The sequence below is a fragment of the Photinus pyralis genome, unplaced genomic scaffold, assembly GCF_008802855.1.
Source record: "Photinus pyralis isolate 1611_PpyrPB1 unplaced genomic scaffold, Ppyr1.3 Ppyr1.4_LG8, whole genome shotgun sequence".
Lineage (NCBI taxonomy): Eukaryota > Metazoa > Arthropoda > Insecta > Coleoptera > Lampyridae > Photinus > Photinus pyralis.
In genome coordinates, this window is record NW_022170819.1 from 26972544 (window position 1) to 26994733 (window position 22190).

General features: G+C 36.1%; 1 protein-coding gene across 6 annotated transcripts; it reads left to right on the plus strand.

Annotated features, from left to right (window-relative positions):
* The first annotated feature begins 285 nt into the window (after window positions 1-285).
* On the plus strand, window positions 286-20638 carry LOC116178001 (condensin complex subunit 3). Of its 6 annotated transcripts, none has more exons than XM_031497223.1 (36): window positions 286-442; window positions 492-737; window positions 790-930; window positions 983-1105; window positions 1157-1509; window positions 1562-1753; window positions 1802-1913; window positions 2402-2617; window positions 2668-3072; window positions 3121-3393; window positions 3444-3561; window positions 5429-5640; window positions 5692-5865; window positions 5917-6600; window positions 7177-7316; window positions 7368-7409; window positions 7457-7555; window positions 7607-7654; window positions 7831-7947; window positions 7998-8042; window positions 9502-9612; window positions 9659-9703; window positions 12078-12199; window positions 12246-12397; window positions 12449-12490; window positions 12878-13017; window positions 13069-13113; window positions 13165-13257; window positions 13378-13482; window positions 13528-13572; window positions 15311-15447; window positions 15497-15624; window positions 16277-16455; window positions 19250-19294; window positions 19463-19576; window positions 20105-20638. In XM_031497223.1, exons 1-36 carry the CDS (start codon window positions 344-346, stop codon window positions 20241-20243), a joined length of 5481 nt encoding a protein of 1826 aa, XP_031353083.1. In that variant the 5' UTR covers window positions 286-343; the 3' UTR covers window positions 20244-20638. The 6 variants fall into 6 exon arrangements, with proteins under 6 accessions (XP_031353083.1, XP_031353082.1, XP_031353085.1 ...); XM_031497222.1 differs by having other exon boundaries at window positions 13375-13482; window positions 20105-20637; XM_031497225.1 differs by having other exon boundaries at window positions 13375-13482; window positions 20150-20636.
* The last annotated feature ends 1552 nt before the right edge of the window (window positions 20639-22190 follow it).

Below are 22190 nucleotides of genomic sequence, written 5' to 3' on the forward strand. Positions count from 1 at the left end.
GGGTGTGTAAGGCCAGATAATCCTAAGAAAATGGTTCGGGAAATTCAGCCCTCGCCTTTTTGGAATAAGTACCTGGTACAATGTTTCAATCAAGTGAAAGTGAAATAAAATGGTAGCTAATTAAACAAAACTAATGGTCTAATCGGTAATCCTCTAATCACGGTGTGTTCCGAAAACATTTTTCTGTGAGAAAAGAGTTTAGTTTAATCACCAGCTGCTGTGCGATACCATGTTGGTCACAGTGTGATTTGTGGTTGGTAGCACTGAAGATGCCCGATTTTAAAAGTTGTCAGTTATTTTAAAATTTATATCCATTGTTGATTGTTGATATTTTATCTAAAAAATGCTAAGAAAAAAGTTTGCCGATATACTTCACAAAATTCAACAAAGTTCCTCGTGTCATCAAAAATATCGGCATGTATTAATTAAATTATACAACGAGGTAACACCCAAAAGAAGTTGGTTACTGTCCTAACCTTTAATTATTTTAGAGCTCTTTCGATGATTTTGAATGTGAGTTTATGAGATGCACGGAATTATTATTTGGAATGGAAATTAAACAAAAAAATATTCACGCCGAAAGGTCCGTTGAGTTTTTATCATCGTTTGTTACCACTTTAGTGAACAGCACGCTGAAAAAACCGGGAGAGGATTTAAGCGAGGATTCAAGCGAGGATTCCGATCAAGATGTCGAAATGCATCCATTTTTAAATGCAGTGGTCAACAACGTTTTACAGGTTTCACAGAACTTGAGGTTTTTAAGTCGTTGCTTTCACTTTTTATTTTTAGTATCAAAATTTGGAGCAAATGTCGGCTCGTTACAGGTGTTGCCAGTTCATAAATCTGCTCCTGCGACAGTTAGGAGACGATGCACAGATTGACATGGATATTGCAAATTTAATTCAGACCGCTATGCTCGAACGTATCATTGTACTGTTTAATTAAGCGCGCTTACTCGTTTATACGCAGCCTCTGTTTGCAGGACGTCAAACCGAACGTACGACTGCAAGCGGTGAAAGTTTTAGCCCGTCTTCAGCAACCGGACAATCCCGACTGTCCGGTGATCCAAGCATTTTTACACCGCCTATACGAAAGTAGCGCGCAGGTACGCGTCCGGGATTAAACGACCGGTAGGTTTTAATCGACGGTTTTAAAGGTGCGGAGGGAAGTCGTCGAGTCGATAGCGTTAATTCCGTCGATCATACCGAAAATTGTGGAGCGAGTTCGAGATTCTGACCCTAACGTTCGTTTGGCGGCGTTTCGGAAGTGCTCGTTAGTTGGCCCTAAAATGATTACGATTTCCAATCGGCAGTTGGTGCTAGACAGCGGTTTTACGGAGTCAAATTCTTCAGTGAAGAAATTCTTTTTGGAGGATACCTTGCCGAAGTGGTTAAACGTCTATAACGACGATTATTTGTTGCTGTTGAAGGGTTTAAAGTTAGATGCCTACGAAGAGGACTTGAAAAAGACGGAAGTCATTTCTAGAAAGGTTCTGGAAGTTTTCTTTAAGTACGTTGTTGATAAGTTTCGAGTGCGGATGTATGTTATTGGATTTTTTTAGATCGAAATCGTTGTCCCTATTGGAGCATTTACCTATTGACGAAAATAAATTGATTCCCATTGAGCGATTGAGTAGCGAAACTGCGCTATTTTGGTGTATTCTGGCGGGATTTTTGAGGGAGTCCGATGATAATGAGGAGCACTTAAGCGAAATTATGCCAGAATTGACACATTTTTGTACTTTCATTGAAAAGTTATATACCTTATGCGTTTTAAAAACTTAGTTAAAATTTTCTTGTAGATATTACAATGAAACTAAAAGGAAACAGTTAATGGAGTGGCAGTACTTGGAGTACCAACAAATTTTGTGCCAACTTCTTAAGATCGTTAAGGAGTACGACTTGAGTGATGAGGTAAGAGGGCAGTGTAGCATGAGGCTGATTATTGTATCATCTACAGTGCTTTCAGAAGTAGACATGGGGATTTATGTGTATTGTTTTCCCTATGTCTACTTTTACATGACAAAATCTATTCTTCAATTGACTACGCATCGCACACAAATGAAAATTAGCATACGGAAGTTACTGTCAAAGTAACAAATATGACAGCCAGATCTTTATTTGTTTTAAGAAGTTATTTTGATTGCATAAAATTAGGCGCCCTTCATAGGAGAATTTCTCATTTCAAAGTAGAAAAACCGAGAGAAAAACTACTTTTATCAGCCGATATAGTATGTTGTCAGCTAACAATGTTGTTAAGGCATGTGATTGGATGTTTTTTTTACGAAAATATCCAATCGTGGTTAACCCCCCTGAGGCGGAGAGTAGTCGGAACATTTACCAAACCCCCCCAATTCTATTAGGATGAATTACTAACTAATAATGAACAATTGTTATGGCAGGTGGGTAGGCAAACAATACAGAAGTTGCTCATTTACATGCTATCGGATGGAAAATTTAACGGTTGCGTGATTACCGAGATAATCTTCATCATGCAGAAGATTAATCCTGCCATGGATAGCTTTACTATCCAAATTTGCCATATCGTCTCCGACATTCACGAACCGTTAACGGAACAACTCCCCTCGCCGAAGACCGTTTACCAAACCCAGTTTCAGGTGATCGCGACTTTTCTAATTGCCGCAATCGTTGTAACTTCGGTTTCCAGTTGGCCGAGCTGAGAGTAAAAATAAACGTATTGATCGACGAGCGCGATGAGGCGGTCGCGAATGCCGATTACGATCGCGCGTCCGTTGTTAAAAAGCAACTGATCGAGCTGAATCGACAAGTTGAGGAAATCAACAGCGCCATGACTTCCCAGAAAATGGAACGTAATCCGCGGAACGATCCGGAAACTCTTTGCAAATGCTTGAATATTCTAATCGGCCTCTTGTCAAATCCCAAGTTGACCGTCTTAACGGCCTCGCTTCGTAGCTGTAAGGATGAATTTATACGCCCTCTTTTATCCAATGGCGATATGGAGGTGTACTCGAAGGCGTTCAAGTGCATTGCGCTTTATTGCCTGTTGGATAAACAACTTGCACAGGAGAATTTAAAGAGGATATGCTTGCCTGTAAGGGATAGGATTTTCAAAGAGCGACTTGGTAAAAATTGTTTGCAGATCATTTCCTATCGACTAATGCCGGAGTACGATAAGGCGTCGTTATTTATCGCGATTGCCGCCTTCTCAGACGTCCTTCGTAAGTATGGTACGGAGATTTTTAATGACGTAGCCGAGAATACGGTAATGTCGGACACTGTAAGCAAACGTCGGTTGAACGGAACAAGAAGACTATTCACCAATACCGCAAAGGACGACGTTGATACGAGCGACATTGACATGTCGGGTTATGAGAGTATTATTGAAATTTTGTTGGACATGCTGGATGATGAGGTTCGTACAAGAAAATGTATTGGGTTGGTTTAGAAAGCTTTCTTTTGCAGAATCAGGAGTTAAGGGAGCAGTCCGGAATGGCCTTGTGTGAGCTGGTAAGACATGGGATTGCTGTCTCTCCAACGTTGATATCTCGCCTCATTCTAAAGTGGTTAAATCCTCTCACTGGTATGCACGTTATTAAACCTCGTAATTTATTTAAGGGGGGATTCCAGTTGTACATTAATAGGTACTTAAAAATAGACCAATTGAAATGCCTGGGGCTCAATTTTAAAGAGAAAGTCACCGGTGCAAACAGAATTCAGCTATCTGTAATCGTTTGGTCGCTAGTGGGCGTTTCTAAAATTGCGATATAGTTTTTATACAGGCTGATTGGTTTTTGCTATAGGACCCTACACTACATTTTTCATACGGACCACCCTCTATACAGGGTGTTCATTTTATTTTGTCCACTATTGCCAGAGCTGGGCAGTATGTATTCGATTTTGTAAATACTTTTTAGTATTCAAATTCTTTAAAGTATTCAAATACTTTGTAATTAAATACTTTTATGGAAGCAGTATTTGTTTTTGTAACTCTCACAAATATTTAGTATTCGAATACTTCGTATAGTATTTGAATACTATACAAAAATCTACTACTCCAAATTTCTCGGGAAAACACATTTTCTTATTAATTTTGGTGCGTAGAATCCAAAACAATTTGTACTTTTTCGTAGACTTCTCAATAAATAGTTATGGACAAAAAACAAATTTCGAAAAAAAATTCAAATGGCTGTAACTTTTGAGCTAGTAGCCCAATCTTCAAACTGTTTGAAATTATGGATTCTACGAGCCAAATTCTATAGGAAAATGTTTTTTCCCGGTCGATCTCAGACAATTTCTTTTCCGATCTCAAAAAAAGGCAGTGATTAACCTTCCTTTTTACCAAAAATCGACTACACCAAAATTTCTCAGGAAAACACTTTTTCTTATTAATTTTGGTGCGTAGAATCCAAAACAATTCGTACTTTTTCGAAAAATTGAATATCGCAGTTATCATAGAACTTTTCACACAAACAAAGGTAAACTTTGTCATTTCCAGACTAGTAACACTGCAATCATGGCCTTCTAAGATTTATGATAATTGCGATATTCAATTTTTACTTGACAGCTACTTTTTGGAAAAATTACAAATTGTGGCTAAGCTCATTTTAGATATCATGTGTAATACATAAAGTCACACTACCATTGATCCTAAGGAATCGAAATATGTATGCAATAATATACAGGGGGTTCTATTTAAACTTTGATATAAATCACCATGTATAACCATCCTATGTTGTATTAATGGCAATATTGACCTTCATGTGAAATATGCAAGCAGATAGAAGGGTAGGTAATTAAAATTTTATCTTTATTTCGCCGCCCATACGGCTGATATAGGTTTCAGCGATTGCCACACAAGAAAATAGTTATGCAACTTTTCATACTTCAATTTCAAACAAGAATCTACTGGAATCCCCCCTTAACAATTAAATTGTGACGCATGAAACACTTTTTAGGAACCCACCCAAAAATATTAATGGTGGGTTTATACAATCATTATCATTAGTTCACTATCATTAGATCATTAAGTAATATCCAATAGAAACAAAGGTATGGTTCTTTGGTTAGGGACGCACAATAAACCTTTCAATCTATTGGCCATTTCTTAATGATGCATTGATAGTGAACTAATAATGATTCTACAAATTGGCAAATTATTAGCAGATTGGTGATCATCACCTATTAGTTACTGGTACCGGCACATAAGAAGGCTACAGCGTAGATGACTTTAGCCAACTGGCTCCATTGCACACTAATAGTTTCAATTAATGGAATAAGAATAGTGCGTGATCTTTCGCCTTCTTACGTGCCGTGTACAGTACGCTTTAGATCGTATCAGTTTTTTGCCAAAGAAATTGGTGATCACTACGTTATAGCAATTTAATATTTAATTTATCTACATTTGGGTTAAATTTATAATTTCCCTAAACAGTAAAGAAACTTTTCAGAAAAACACGATCAGAAGTTACAACAATTGCTTGCCAACGCCCTAGTTTTCTTTGCGCGATTTGTGGGCGACGGCGATGAGTTGCTCGAAAAGGCGGTTATACCGATCCTAACGAGTTTAGGCAATGCGCCCCGTACGAGTCCGCTCGCCGACGTCGACATCGACAGCGCTTTAAGTTTCATAGCGGCAATTACGAGCATCCAGAAACCGGTGGTGAGATATTGCTTTTCGTTCGCGTTTCGATCGTACGATTTGATCTTTTAGGGTTTCAATAATATTCACAAAAATCTAGCGTTTGCCGTGTGCGAAAAGATCGCTCCCAGACCCGACGATAAGTGCGTGCCTTTATACGTGAAGATGTTGCTTCATCTCGATCCCGTTTTAAAAGACGCCGTCGTCGTACGAGAGCTCATTGATCAAGCACAACTGATTATCGATGTAATTGGTCTGACATGGTTAATTTTGTGTACTAATCTTTCGCTTTTCAAGGAACTATCTGACAAGTTTGCGAAACGTAACATGCAAAAGTTTGTGCATAAATTGAGTGAAATATTGGCAGATCTGGAGAGAGAAACTGTGGAACCGACTATCGAAAATTCACCCCTGCTACAGGTATTAGACACAAACAGGGAAGAAACCGCAGCATCCGAGATGAGACCAAGGCATTCAATAAACGAATCAAATCTGGAACCAATTTTAAAAGACATCCCCACGAATAACAATAATAATTTAATCCAGGCAAAATCAAATCGAGTAGTCATATTGAGTAATGTACGTGTTGATAACATATTGCCTAATACTTCCACATTTCCGAAACCAACGGATGAAAGTGTAACTACCGACGCGAACGTGGAACTTTCCCAAAAAGTGAACGGCTGCTTGCCAACACCGGCAACAGATCAGAATAGGGTGAATGGGGCACATATATCGAACAACGCCTACGTGAACATGTGGAAGCAAAATTTGTTAAGGAGCGATAAGGAAAATGATATACGAGACGAACAAACGAGCAAAAAAGAGACGACGAATCAGGTCAGAAAGTCGCTTTTTACCGGCGTTTCAAATTCTGTTAAAAGGAAAAAAAGACGGACGAGGTCTAGCCTTCATCATACAATGCACAGTGACAGTGACGAGACAATATTGCACACGATAATCGAGGACAATTCTCCTAAGGTATAAAGCAATTCATATTGTAATTTTGATCTATTGTGTAGTAGAGTATAAGCACTTTGCAGTCATATTCGGCCATTACAAGTGCAGGTAAGTACTGTACTTTGGAACGACTATTTTCAGAGTAATTGAACTGCTTAAACATTCATTTAGTTTAGATGATTAATAGAGGGGTAGATAATGGCGAGTATATTTCAGATGATGATACAAGCATGAAACTTAAGTTATGAATACTTCTATAAAGGTACTGTTTTATATAAAAACTGGCCATTTAAACAATTCAAAATGGCAGCCGTTTTTACTTATATCAGTCATAATAATTATATGGCCTGTGACCTTTATTCTTAGGACACCCTGTAAAATTGTGCAAAATTTCTCATTCCTACGACTATTTAGATGTGGGGTCTCGAGTACTTCCAGTCAGCCTATGGACTTGAAAATTCATCCGAGGAAGAGGGAAGAGTATTTGGGAAACAAGCAAATTTAAGAGTGGGGGGGGGGAGGGGTCCTGTGCGTAGCTGACTATTTTTTTAAATAGTTCTTCAATCACCAAAATTAATTTTTTTTGTCTTTAAACAGATGGGAAGTTTTCACGAAGACGACAATATGTCCATCCAATCTGTCTCATCAGAAGCACCTTCAAACGGCTCTTCTCTCGTAAGACGAAGTTCGCGGAGACCTCAGAAGGTCATCATATCGGAAACGTCATCGGACTCCGAGTATGTGTCAACGAGCTATCGACGTACATAAGTAAAAAATTTGTGTTGCAGGGGCCATCATAGGAAAAAAAAGGCATTAAAGAAGACAAGAAGGTACTTAAATATTTTCGTATAATTTTTAATGAAGTAACTCTTTTAAGATTTTCGGTAAATGATACAGCAGAAATATCTACAACGGACTCGAACCACTCCTTAAGTATAATCGACAGTTCGCTAATATCGCAGAAGACTCTCACCTCGTAAGTGAAAGACCTAACGTGCATGGGTGTTAAAGAAATTTTTTTTTGTAGCAAGCGCCCCACTAGGAAATCACAAAGACGTTCGGGAAACAAGCTGAGGTACTTGTGCTAACGTAAAATAATTACACTTATACTTCTATTATTTGTAAGCTTTTTTTATACTGTAAATTAAACAAGCAAAGTTTGCTTTTAATATTTAAGTTTCTATAAGGGGAGGGGGAGCATCAGTTAAAAATTGATTTGAATTTTTTTTAATTTATCATCTTTTCGGGAAGTTCGGGCGATAATTCAGACAAAGATCCGAAATCAGACGCAAGTTTCCGTACAGAACAACCTTCACAAGTACAAAAATGGCAAGCGCTTGTCATGTCGGATAGTTCGTCGGACTTTGAGTATGTGGCCCCACCTTCTGTACATACGAAAAACTAAAGGCTTGTTTCAGGAAACGTCCGGAAAGAACGCGATTGTCGCTGAGAAAAACTATGAGGTACTCTTGAAGAATTCAGTAAACGAGTTGTAGTAATTTAAAATTTTCTGTAAATGCTTTCATGCACATTAATTGGCGTAATTATTTTATAAACTTGACTGAAAGTCAAAAATTTTAATTTGAGTGTAGTTTTTGAGTTAATTTTACCATTTCAGATGATGATAATTAAACGTACCTATTTATTCTGTAAATATTTTTTGTACAGTGACAAAAGCAATAGAAATCTTTGTGTTGTAATTACCCTTAGTGAGGTTGCTTAATGTAAAATTTTTAGATTATATTTACCAGCCGGATACAAGCACAAACTTTTGTATGAAACTTCCCGAGACCCTAACAAACAATTCCTAATGGGATACCACTTGTGGGTACCGTTTTTATAAGGGTTCGAACTCTTGAAAATTGACATTTTGTCATATTTCTCGGAAATTTGAATTTTACAAATTTTTCCTTTATTACAATTTTGTGGATCTTTAGCATGGTACCATACACTTTCGGTTGCTGATGTAAATCGGAAGTTGAGTAAGCGTAAAAATGACATACAGTCAACACACTCGCAAAATGCTGTGCACTCATCGTCCGCATATCTTGCAGAGTCCAGTGCAGTAGCACTTAACGTATTGTGATCCACACTGGCTCCCACTTCTTGTTAATTTTCCAACCAAAGGCACTTGGACTTGGAATCATAAGTTGCAAATGGATAATGTCCTATATACAGGAAGGCTTCAGTTACATCGTCGACTATAGGCTCTATATCATTAATGCCTTTGTTCAGTCCTAGGAGACCGAAAGTCGCAGGCTCCACCAGTTTTCCACGCTAACGATGTCACTGAAACCTTCCTGTATATTTCAAATATTGAGCACATCTCATAGCTTCCAGCTAACAGAGATTTAAAGCTGCATTGTATGAGTTTGTCAACGAAGACAGGATGAAAACGTTCTGTAGTAAGAACCCATCTCTGGAGAAACGGCCTCGCTGCCCAGGTAAAAATAAATATGCATGAATTTGTAAAGTGACACTTCTAAGTCTTATAATTCAAGTAAACTATTTTGACTATACAGGTGTAGTCGCATATGCCGAGCCACGAAATTTATTCAGAACTAAGTTGACGATTTTTACTTTTTTAGGACTCTATCGATCATATTTCAAGAAAGCATTTGGATTACAAGCGATCAGAGGCAACCTGTGGTTCCAAGCCCAAGCGATTTTGGTTGGAAAATCGACAACAAGAAGTGGGAGCCAGTGTGGATCACAATAGGCTGTTGCACTGGGTTCTGCAAGACATGCAAGTGCACTTTAGTAAAATTAAAGTACATGAACTTAAGTCATGATTTGTAGGGGAACACATAAATACGATGAGGGTCTCGGGGAGCAGCTTGTATCTGGCCGGTAAATATGTTTTCGCTAAGCGACCTCGGTATCTGTGAATTATTAATTAGTTTTGTATTGTATTTTGATAAGCCGCTTTCCATGTGATCATCGAACAGATCGGACAGATTCTGTGCTGGATGGAAAAAGGCGTAATCGAAAGCAGCTGGTGGTCAATTTAAGTAGGATCTCATCAGATTTCGGGTACGTGTGAGATTTGCAATTATAAAATTACAAAATGTTTTTACAGGAAGAAGGATTGTGGTAACACAACGTCATTGCAACAGAAAATTAGGTATGTGTTGTTGTGATTATGTACTTACACAGCGCTAGGTTGCATTATTAATACCAAATAAACACACTATATTGTATCACAGCCGAAAGTTGCTTACCATAAATTATTAAGCATTCTTAGTATGCAATTATTGGTTTTGGTTGAGCTTTAGCTTTGCTTTTTAACTACTCAATTTTATTTTAATCCATAAATAGTTATTTCAAGACGATAAAGGGGGGATGTTCTAATCATCGAGTGAATTAATTTTCACTTTATTTTATAGTAGAAGTCATATAAATCATTATTAAACTTCTGAATTTAATTTAGTAGCCAAAAATAGCAAGCTTAGCTTCTTAATTCCGATGGCGAAACAGTAGAATATCACATGATTTGAAATATTGTTGCTCGCGCTACTCTTGGTACTTCTACTTGTCATTGATAGATGTCTTTATTTACTTTATACTAAAACGATACTTTGTAGTCCTTCTCAAATTTTCAAAAAGAATCGCATATACAAATCTCAAAGTGTGCAATTCACTTCACTCTTATCGTTGCGAAGGTATTAAAGTAAAGATTGTCGCTCTTTGGACAAACAAAAATCAATTATCGTTAAACTTTGGATTTCGATTTATCGGTTATTTTGTTATCGATTTGCATGTAAATCCTTTAATACCTGTCAGACTTTACTTTTTCGATTGCAATATTCAAAAACTTTTTACTCATTCGTAAAAGACTTATTTGTTATGCTTAAAATTTAGGTGATATCATTGAATAAGGTGCTTATTCAATGGTCTTTCGCCATCTATCGGCAGGAGTGCACCTCTTAAGTGCAATTGTACTAATTTTAAAGTGAATTGAGTTTATTCTCCCGTTTTGAGACTTGAAAATATAACCCCTTAATCTTATTCTACCTGAAAGGCGTTTTTCTTAAGACCTCTAGGCTTGAATTAGCTTGAACACGCGATTAAATTAATTTTCTAATTACAAATAAAGATCACAATTTATTTTATTTACATTCCCTTACGTCGATTATGCTTTAAAACGGATTTACTATTTTTGTCACAATTACACTGACCACAATTTTAAACAATCGGTGTTTTTCAGTGTGTCCTAATAAATGAACATTTAAATTTTTGTTACTACATATTCGTGGCATACCTAATCGCACAGAACGCTCGGAACATCCTTCATGTGTGTGTTAATAGGTGACGCTTTATGCGCACGCTTAATTGTCGCGTAATTACACAAATAGCAGTGATAGAAAGTTATTAAAAGCGGAATTTGTTAAAGAATGACGTACCTATGTATTTCCTATTTTTGTGGTGTAATTGCACTGTTCACAACTCACTGTATTTGTTCGAGTTGGCCTAATTTGAAAATTATAATTTTCTTTAATTAATTGTGATGATTGTTAAGTTATGATCCACCACTGCTGTTAATTAAATGATATTTGGTATGTTACCAAGTTTATAGTTTGGTTTTGCCGGAGCATTGTATATTCAAACTCCGCAATCATTTTCGGTCACCCGGTATTTGAAACAGCTGACTGTATGTACACAAATTTGTGCACGTTTTAGGTTAGGAGAGCGGATCTCGTATTAAATTTATTCCAACGGTTTTTTTAAATATTAATACACAGGACGAAGAGGATTTGGCTTGCAAAATAATTAACTTTCTCTTCAGAAGCGGTAATTACAGGTGTGTTACCTTTAAAACTATGAAAAATACTTTCCCGCCAAATTCATAGATATACTTTTATCCATTACTGAATATTATTAGCTCCTGGGTATTCACAACAAAGTTGTTAGTTACGCACGTCTTGTAAGCAATTAGTGAAGTTACTGCTAAACACGTTCTCAGATAGGTTTTAAGAAACTACCGAGTGAGCAGAGTGAGCAATTTGCTGAATAGGTAAAAATCCAAAGACCCAATACGAAAAATCTAGTCTTATTGCTAACACAATGGCCCGTATGAATAAAAGTAAGCAAATGCTTGTACTTGCAAAATTCAAAGTGAATACTCGTAACTGCCCCTTCATACTGGTCTGTTTAGCATGGTTTAGCAGCGCTGCACTGCGTCCTGTCCTTCTGCTTAGAAGCGCTGCTAAGTCGCCTAGTGCGAAGGAGCACTTAGGAGTATTTACTTTGAATTTTGCAAGTATAAGCATTTGCTTACTTTTATTCATACGGGCCAATGAATAGGAGGAGCGAACTTGAGATCTAGGAGAGCTCTGCGAGCGTGAGCTCCCCTGTGTGTGGTTTGGAATGGAAAAGATGACCCTTTACGCCCAATGCTTCCATGCAACCCCTTACGAGTGTTCGCATAGAATACAGGGGGACATTTTTAATAAAAGATTACTTGCTGCCCGATAGCTAATTGTAAATTTTGTCTACAGTCAACCACACAGAGGAATTTTCACATCCGCGAGTGACTATCAGAATACGGTAAATGTCCACGTGAACATGCCGCAGGGGAATTTGTCAAGCAGCCATATGGAAAATGTGATAGGAAACGAAGGTAACTTTTTCATTCCTCCACTGACTACTCATTCCGTCACTTGTAGGTAAAGCGAAAGACGATTCGATGAGTCAGGCTAGCACATCAAATTCTGGTAAAAGAAAAACTAGACGGACAAGATCCATCAGTCACGAACATTCGCAAAGTGACGGTGACGAGACAATATTGCACACGATAATAGAGGACAATTCCCCTAAGGTATAAAACAATTCATATTGTAATACTTTTTGATCTATTGTGTATAAGCAGTTACATTCGGCCATTATAAGTGCAGTGGAGCTGTTCTGGAAGGTATTTCAGTAATTGAATTTGTTAATTATATTTATTTTTATTGATTTATTGTCAAAAATGCCACATGTGGCTTTGACATGTCAATAGTGTTGCCATGAATAGTTATAGTTGTAGTGACACAAAAATGACTTTCGCTTCTTAAAAGAACTCCAAAAATTATTGTGCGCTATATTTGGTAGAAGGGTGTAATATAAGCGAACGACATGTGATTGACAAAGCACAAGTTACCATTTTTAATGGAATAAAGTTATAAAGTGTATAACAAATAAAAATAAATTGACATAATGCAACTAGATATACAGGTTTTTTTTTTGGGAGCTTTAGTTAATCATTTCTGGGAATATTAAATTTCATATACCTATATGTAAATTATGTTGTCTAAAACAGATTGGAAGTCTTCACGAAGACGACGATATGTCCAACCAATCCGTTTCGTCCGATACACCTTCAAATGCATCCTCCCTTGTGAGACGAAGTTTGCAGAGGGTTGAAAAGAACATCGTGTTAGAAACATCATCCGATTCGGAGTATGTGTCACAAGCTAGCGACATACATAAATAACAAAATTTGTTTCGCAGGGATCAAGGCAGAAAAACGAAAAAGTCGTTAACAAAGACAAGAAGGTACTTAAATATTTTCGTATAATTTATAACGAAATATTATATTTTTTTAAGACGTTCGGAACATAGTGAAGCAGACATTTCTACAACGGATTCGACTGACTCCTCGACTACAATAGAAAGATCCCAAACATCGCAGAAGACCTCGTAAGTCATAAATCTAAAGTGCATAGTGAAATTTTATTGTATAAAGCTACTAGGAAGTAACAAAAATAATTCATACTTTTATTATTTGTAATTATTAATCTGTGAATTATTAATGAGGAGCCTTCAACGTGACCGTCGGACAAAACCAGATTCAACGCCGCAGGGAAAAGGACATATTCAAAAACGGTCGGTGGCTAATGTAGGCAGGATGTCATCAGATGCGGGGTACGTGTGGGATTTGCACTATTAAAATTATAAAATTTGTTACAGAAAGAAGGATCACGGTAACAAAACGCCATTGCGACAGACAATTAGGTATGTGTTGTTGTATGTGTGTACTAAAGTCACTAAATATAGAAAAGCGTTAGAGAGAGAACGCATGATTTTCGCCCAAAAATGGCGGAAGTTACCAGATTCTAGTAACTTTAATGTTAGGGATTGTTGCACCTGTTTGAAGATATCTGTATATATTTTTATAAAACATGACAGTACTATGAAGTTAGGTTATAAAAAATGACAGCTATTCAGATTTTATTTGTCAATTTTTTGAAGTTGGCAGAAAATTTGCCCAAAAATGACGGATGATTGCGGTACTTTCCTATTATCTAGTGACTTTAATGTGTACTTACACGGCGCTATGTTACATTAATGATAACCAAATAAACGCACTATTCTGTCACAGAGCAAAAAGTTGCTTATAAATTACACTCGACACCCAAAAGTTAATTAAACATGAGAGTAATGCTATTTGATTTACCTAAAGTAGAAATTTTATACCTCAAAAATACCCTAATGAGAAAGTAAAACGTTAACGCCCTGTTGTTTGACAATATTTGAAACAGCTGACTGATCAAGGATATGGGGACATGGTGTCCTATTAATAAAGGTCACAGGCCATATATAAGGGGTCGTTAATTGCACAGCTTGGGTTAACAAAAGAGGCTAGGAGAAATCGTTGGAAATTATTTTCTACGTTTGCCGCTAGAGGGCGTGCGATTTATGGTTGAACAATTTGTTCCTAAAATATAGCCAACAAAATGCATGCATAATAAATAGTGAAATAGGTCAAATCTCAGTGAAAACCGCAATTTGATTACTGTTTCCTAAGCAGGGATATGGTGAAAACACACATTCACAAATTTAAAAGTCGGTTTTGAAACATAAGAAACAACCCCACGGAAAAAACTACTCGCCTGAGACTTCGTCTTTGTATCGAAAATGATGGCAGATGGTTGAACATTTACGATAGTCATAATTATTGTTTCTTTTAGTATTTAATTTATATTTAAAGTTTGAATAATTTATTAGTTGCTCATAATATAAAAACTTGTAGTGAGCGTTAATTTTAATTATTATTTACCGTTACCGCTTGTTATGTTTTTTGTTTCAAAGCCAACTTCAATGAATATAAATGTTGAAATTTAAATTTGTGAATGTGTGTATTTTCGCCACATCTCTGCTTAGGAAGCAGGCATCAAAATACGATTTTCAATGATATTTTCACTTTTTCAAGTTATTTGATTCTGATTGTCATATGAGAATTATAAGGTTTCATTTGGAAACCTGCAAAGTTTATGTTAAAAGTTCAACCACGCCCTCTACCACTCTTCACATTTACTAAAGAGACTATCATTGTAAAATCTGATTACATTGTCCAGTTAAACTAACTCGAAGTTACATTCAACTCCTTAAAGAGATGTTCCCTTTCCCCACTTCTCATGCAATAGATGCTGCATCAAAATGATGCAAAATTAACGGTTCCATAGATATGGCCTGTGACCTTTAGTAATAGAGGGCACCCTGTACACAAATGAGTGCAAGGGTTTTAAGATAGTGAGTAATGGCAGTCTTAATTACGCATGTTTTATAACCAATTAGTAAAGTTACTGACAAACGTTCTCAGATTGGTTTTACGAAAAACCATCCAAATAGGTAAAGGTGGCTACCCAATATGAAAAATCTAAAGTCTTACTGCTAACACAAAGAATAGAGGGGCGTTTTTAATAAAAGATTACTTGCTGCCTTATAGATAATTGTAAATTTTGTCTATCAGAGATGAAACTTCCGCATCCGATACCTCGAGTACGAATACAGTAAATGCGGCATATACATCGAACAAGGCCTACGTGAAAATGTGGAGGCAAAATTTGTTATTAACGAACAATAAGGAAAACGAGATGCGAAACGAAGGTAATTTTTTAAGTCCTCCACGTGGCACTACTTATTCCGTATCTTGTAGGTACAGCGAAGGACGATTCGACGCCTCGGGTCAGAAAGTCGATTTCTTCCCGCATATCAAATTCTGTTAAAAGGAAAAAAAGGCGCGTGAGGTCCAGTCGTCAACGTACAATGCGCAATTCTCGTAAGGTATAACACAATTCATATTGTAATGCTTTTTAATTTGTTGTGGTAGAGTGTAAGCATAGGTGCAGGTGCAGTACAATGAACGGTTATTTTCAGAGGAATTGTAGTAGGCCTGTCATTGGTGATTTTTATCTGGAAATAACCTGCTACCATCTTCCCAAGATGGTCGCCACAAACAGTTTTTCGCAGATATCTTCAAAACAATGCATTTTTCGAAAAAATATATGGAGAGCAAAATTAAAGAGAAGAGAATTTCCTAAGTGTAGTTAGCATATTTTCGCTAAAGTTGACCCTTAGGCAGAAAACCAGAAATGTTTAAGAAACAGTGCTGTATATTTTGTTTAAATGATTTATTAATCAACAAACTTTTCCGTCATAAACGGCCGAAGTGCAATTTAAAACTTTACTGTCTTCTGATTGGCCAACGGAAAAACGGAAACATATGCACGGTGTGAACCCATCCTAAGGAGAGGAGGTAGGTATTGGAAATGAGCAGGTGCATTCTTTCATACCTGGGGAGGTTTTGTGGTTGAGGTGTATGGCATTGAGACTCCTCTTAGTTAGTTAGTTAGTAGTTATAGTGCTTGTCACTGTGACTTTTCAGTACAGGCAGCATAAATCTTATATTATGTAAATTATGTTGTTCTTGAAACAGATTGGAAGTTTTCACGAAGACGACGACAATATGTCCGTCCAATCTATTTCGTCGGAAACATCTTCAAATGGATCATCCCTTGTGAGACGAAGAGTGCATTCCGACTCTGCGATGAAAGGAAAAAGACGTATTCAAAAGCAGCCCGTGGTTAATTTAACCAGGATGTCATTAAATCCAAGGTACATGCACTGTTCGTATACTAAACGGTTGTCTCACTTGGTGCAGTTTGTGGGCGTAGAGCGGGAGGGGTACTTACCGCTTGTGTCGTACCCTAGCCTGTCAAAGTTTTTGACGTGTCTGTACGCTTGACGTTTGTACCACAGCCATCTTGCACAGGTGTATTGTATGTGTCTCTCACCCTCATTTGCCGCGTCTTTATTAGTCAAGATATTGAATTATTGTTTACCTATAAGCAGAGCTACCTTTAAAGTATTCAAATACTTTGTAATTAAATACTTTTATGGAAGCAGTATTTGTATTTGTAACTCAAATACTTTCACAAATATTTAGTATTCGAATACTTCGCATAGTATTTGAATAGTATCTGCATCTTTTTTTCTCGGGAAAACACTTTTTCTTATTAATTTTGGTGCGTAGAATCCAAAACAATTCGTACTTTTTCAATCAGACTTCTCAATAAAAAGTTATAGACTAGAAACCAATTTCGAAAGAAAATTCAAAGGGCTGTAACTTTTGAACTAGTAGCCCAATCTTGGAACTGTTGAAATTATGGATTCTACAGGCCACATTCTATAAGAAAATTTTTTTTCCGGGTCGATCTGAGACAATTTTTTTCTCGGGCCTCAAAAAAAGGCAGTGTATAACCTTCCTTTTTTACCAAAAATCGACTACACCAAAATTTCTGGGGAAAACACTTTTTCTTATTAATTTTGGTGCGTAGAATCCAAAACAATTCGTACGTTTTCGATTAGACCTCTCAATAAATAGTTATGGACAAAAAACAAATTTCGAAAAAACTTTTGAACTAGTAGCCCAATCTTGGAACTGTGGTAAATTATGGATTCTACGGGCCAAATTCTATAGGGAAATGTTTCAAAATCGCTAGGATTAATTTCAGAAAGGCGTACGTATCATGTGCACGACTTACGATCGCTTTGAAAACTGGTACACGTATTCTTAAGGATATATAACTGGTATAAGAAAGGTCCTGGTAGGTACCTCCTATATAATAATATAATAATAATACGCTTTTACTCCCCTTAAATTTGTATATAACAATAGAAATATAAAAAAAGGTAACCCCATACAAAGTATAACTTGATTTTTTAAGTAGTATTAAGCCTTTTACCTAGTATACCAGGCGCGGATTTAAAGGGGGGGCGCAGGGGGCGACCGCCCCCTCCTAGACAGTGGTCACCTAGTGACTATTGGAAAAGACTTACATATTCCAATTCTTAATCATTTAATAACTGACTTAAAAAATCGTTTTAGTCAAAAAAATTATTAAATTTAAACAAAATATATTAATACCTAATGCTCTTCTGGCAGAGCTGCAGATGATAACATTTTAATTGATAAAAGAGTACGGATAACCCGTCGTTAGCACAACTTTTGGGTGAAGTGCAGCTATACACTGTGTCCCAGATGAGGAAACCATCGAAGATGGTCAAATTATAGAGGCAAGAAATTTGTTGATTTCGTTTTATTCTTTTCTGATGTTATTTGAGCAGATCATTTTCTCATTGTCACTTATTGAGTTTTACAAGAGACATTGAGACGTTTCATTTAGAAGAGATCACATTATCAACTTTATTTTTGTATATGGCTCGTAAAAAAAAATAGATACTATATCGAGTAGCATTTTTTCCTACGAATAAAACGATGTACGGCACACAAAAGAAAACACAAGTTGGAAACTGTTGGTTTTAGCAAGATGGTGTACCTGCGCACAATGTCCTAATCGTATAAGGATACCTATATTGGACAAATATCGTGGGAAGTAGAAAAAAATCGATTTGCGTCGACAAAAAGAAAACTCGCAACTTTGTCATTTAGCCTTTTTCTGGTTTGTTCTTTTCTTAGTGTATAAAGATTTAGTTGGGTATTTGTTCAATATGTATATTATGTATTATGCCAAAAATGTCCTATTTTTAAACGTATAAATGTTTTTTTTAATATATTCACTTTAAAAATTGTATGCGCCCCTCCCTAGACCAAATCCTAAATCCGCCACTGTAGTATACTATTTTAAATGTTTAATGTATTTGAGTGACAAGTATTCGAATACTTTTTACTGTATTCGAATACTTTTCAAAGTATTTTTATATTTATATTTTTATAGTATTCGAATACCTTTGATAGTATTAAAATACTTTTGAAAGTATTCGAATACATTCTAAAGTGTTTGAATACTTATTTTTTTTAAGTATTTGAATACTTTTCAATGTATCTGTATCTAGTATTCGCTTGTGCTGGACGTAAAAGTATTTAGTATTCAAATACTTTTTGAAAGTATTCTGCCCAGCTCTGCCTATAAGTCCAATCCATAAATCCAAAGATTACTTGAAAAGTGCTATTGCTGTTCCTTTTAGGTAAGTGCACGACCCAAGATAATTATGTATCTAATATTAAATTATAAATCTTTCCATTCCATAAGTAAAACTAATGGATTTATTCGTACTTAAACGTATAGCAAACGTCAACGATCGTACGTATGCACTGGCCACTGTGGAAACGTCCAAGAAATAAACTACTGATTGTTGCTTAAAATATCATTACAGTAATAAACACAAATATGCGAGCTGTAATGATTACAAAAATTAACTCTTTTTGGTATTAGAATTATTACCAAATGCACATAGTACATGAAGATAATTGCGTGGTGGCAGGCTCAAGTACGTCACAATTGACAGCGCATTTTATTGGCTGTTTGAAAGTGAGGCAACTGTTTAGTCCACGGACCGTGGGAAACGTCTGGAATTTGCACTGTTTAAATTATAAAATGTTTTACAGGAAGAGGGATCATTGTAACAGAACGTCATTGCGACAGAAAACTAGGTATGTATTGTTTAACATTAATTACTAAAAAGATGCTTATGATGCAACAAATGAGTCGTTAATCGTTAGCAGGCAATATTCGTTTTGGGTAAGATTTGACTTTTTTAAATTTCATGAAATTGTTGAGTAACAATTGCAAATTAATCTTTTAATACTCATTTTGAACAGGGTCCAAAACTTCAATGGATCATCTGCATCACGTACAGAGTCAAGTGAATGCTTGGGCGCAAACCGTAGTTTGCGAAGTTTTCAAAAGACGTTACGCAATGCATCATATTTTGAGTATGTATTGCCAATTTTCTTGGCTAAAAGTGCATCAACGTTCAGATAAACTAAACTTTTTGAAAATCTATGGAACAGACAAAAACCCTCCTTTTTCTTGTTTTATAAAAGAATTTGAAAGTTCGCTTTTTTCCTTGGCAAAATCAATGCAATCCCAGTGTTCATTCGAAAATAAAGATTGTACTGGTATAGCACAGGTTTTATTAATTAAAAATGCTATTAGAGAAGAGAAGAAACTAAAAATAATTCCTGGCATTAATTTCCTCTTGGGCACAAAATCTCGTTGGGAAAAAGTTGCATTTCGAATTCGATATTAACACGCACAGTTTGAAATCGATTTTATAAAGCAAGCACTTTTTTGATCAAAAATTGTATATATGCACTAGTTTATTAATGAGAATGGCGTGTGAGCTGCAATCAAACGCATGAGTTAAGTCAATGGTCCTACAATACTGGCCCTGCTCAAAACTGTATAAAAGAAAATGCATTTGTATTTCAAAATAGTAGTAGGCCTCAATTTGCTTACAGTAACTCTGAGGAAGAAGAAACCTCTACATCAGAATTATGTTCTAGTGCAACCTCCAAATCCCGAACCGGAAGTACCAGAAGACGTAGCCAACGAATCATGGACCAGACTATCGTTATATCGGACAGCGAATCCGATTGAGCGTAGCTCCCATACAGGGTGTTCCAACTAAAATTTGCATACGTAACGAGTAATTCGTTTACTAGAAAATTAAGATACTTAAGCATAAATTTGTTTGTTCGTTTCAAGAGTTTCAGAGTATTCAATATGTGAATACTGTATGTTTTCATAATTAGAATTAGTACAAAATACAAAGAAGAGAGCAGTTATGCAATAGTTTCGTTTTTTAATTGCGCTATTGCATTTTGAATTGATTTGAGAGATTTTGCGTTGTATAGTTAGTAATATTCCATTTTTTAGTAGTTCATTATTCATTTAAATGGATTGCTTTAATGCATGGTCTGTATTTTATGGTTTAGTTGTAACAGGTTACTTAGTAATCTTAATGACATGTAAATATATCAACGTTTATATTTTTATATATATGTACAGTGCTATACTTTGACCTATAATCCAAACCATTTATTATTTATGTCTTGATTGCTAATAAATGATCTGTTTAAGCTGTAATTTTTATTTACGCGCTTATTCATGTTATTAAAGGTATCCTGTGTCCCTTTTTTTTAACCTTTCTGATGAGTTGAAGCAGGTAAGTACACACCTACAGGTGCACCTGTCAATTCTACCTGTCGCAGGTCAAGTCAACCTGGGAATATGTCCAGGGTGTCTTATTAATAATATTAATAAAAATTAATAAGAGAAAGTGTTTTCCTGAGAAATTTTGGTGTAGTCTATTTTTGGTAAAAAAGGAAGGTTAATCACTGCCTTTTTTTGAGGCCCGCAACAAAAATTGTCTGAGATCGACCGGGAAAAAACATTTTCTTATAGAATTTGGCCTGTAGAATCCATAATTTCAAACAGTTTTAAGATTGGGCTAGTAGTTCAAAAGTTACAGCCCTTTGAATTTTTTTTCGAAATTGGTTTCTAGTCTGTAACTTTTGACTGCTCTACAAATCCTACATGAAATTGCACCATTTTCAACTGCTCTTTAAGGAAAATTGAGTGGGACGTGGCTATTAAGTGCATAAATTAAAATGTTCTTTTGAAGGTAATTTCGTACGTGGCGACATCTCATTGGAACTAGTTCAACTATTACAAGAAAATAATAAGGAAAAGTATTTGGATTATCAAAGAGATGGCGCAAATGTACCAATTGCATACACAAAAGACAATTCCAGATACTGGATCATTGAAGTACAATTGCTCTACAAATCCAACATGAAATTGCACATTTTCAACTGCCCTTTAAGGAAAATTGAGTCGGACGTGGCTATTAAGTGCATAAATTAAAATGTTCTTTTGATGTAATTTACGTACGTGGCGACATCTCATTGGAACTGGTTCAACTATTACAAGAAAATAATTAGGAAAAGTATAGGGATTACCAAAGAGATGGCGCAAATGTACCAATTGCATACACAAAAGACAATTCCAGATACTGGATCATTGAAGTACAATTGGTCTACAAATCCTACATGAAATTGCACATTTTCAACTGCCCTTTAAGGAAAATTGAGTCGGACGTGGCTATTAAGTGCATAAATTAAAATGTTCTTGTGAAGATAATTTCGTACGTGGCGACATCTCATTGGAACTGGTTCAACTATTACAAGAAAATAATAAGGAAAAGTATAGGGATTACAAAAGAGATGGCGCAAATATACAAATTGCATACACAAAAGACAATTTCCAAATACTGGATCATTGAAGTACAATTGGTCTACAAATCCTACATGAAATTGCACATTTTGGTGCAGTCGATTTTTGGTAAAAAAGGAAGGTCACTGCCTTTTCTTGAGCCCCGAAAAAAAATTGTCTCATAGAATGTGGCCTGTAGAATCCATAATTTCAAACAGTTCCAAGATTGGGCTACTATAATTCAAAAGTTACAGCCCTTTGAATTTTCTTTCGAAATTGGTTTCTAGTCTATAACTTTTGATTGAGAAGTCTGATCGAAAAAGTACGAAT

Excerpts from the sequence above, each read along its gene's own strand:
- LOC116178001 (XM_031497222.1), top strand. The coding sequence starts at position 344 with ATGCTAAGAAAAAAGTTTGCCGATATACTTCACAAAATTCAACAAAGT. Across the intron at positions 1,106-1,156 it reads TATACGAAAGTAGCGCGCAG|GTGCGGAGGGAAGTCGTCGA; the intron begins GTACGCGTCCGG and ends ACGGTTTTAAAG. Across the intron at positions 3,394-3,443 it reads TGGACATGCTGGATGATGAG|AATCAGGAGTTAAGGGAGCA; the intron begins GTTCGTACAAGA and ends TTTCTTTTGCAG.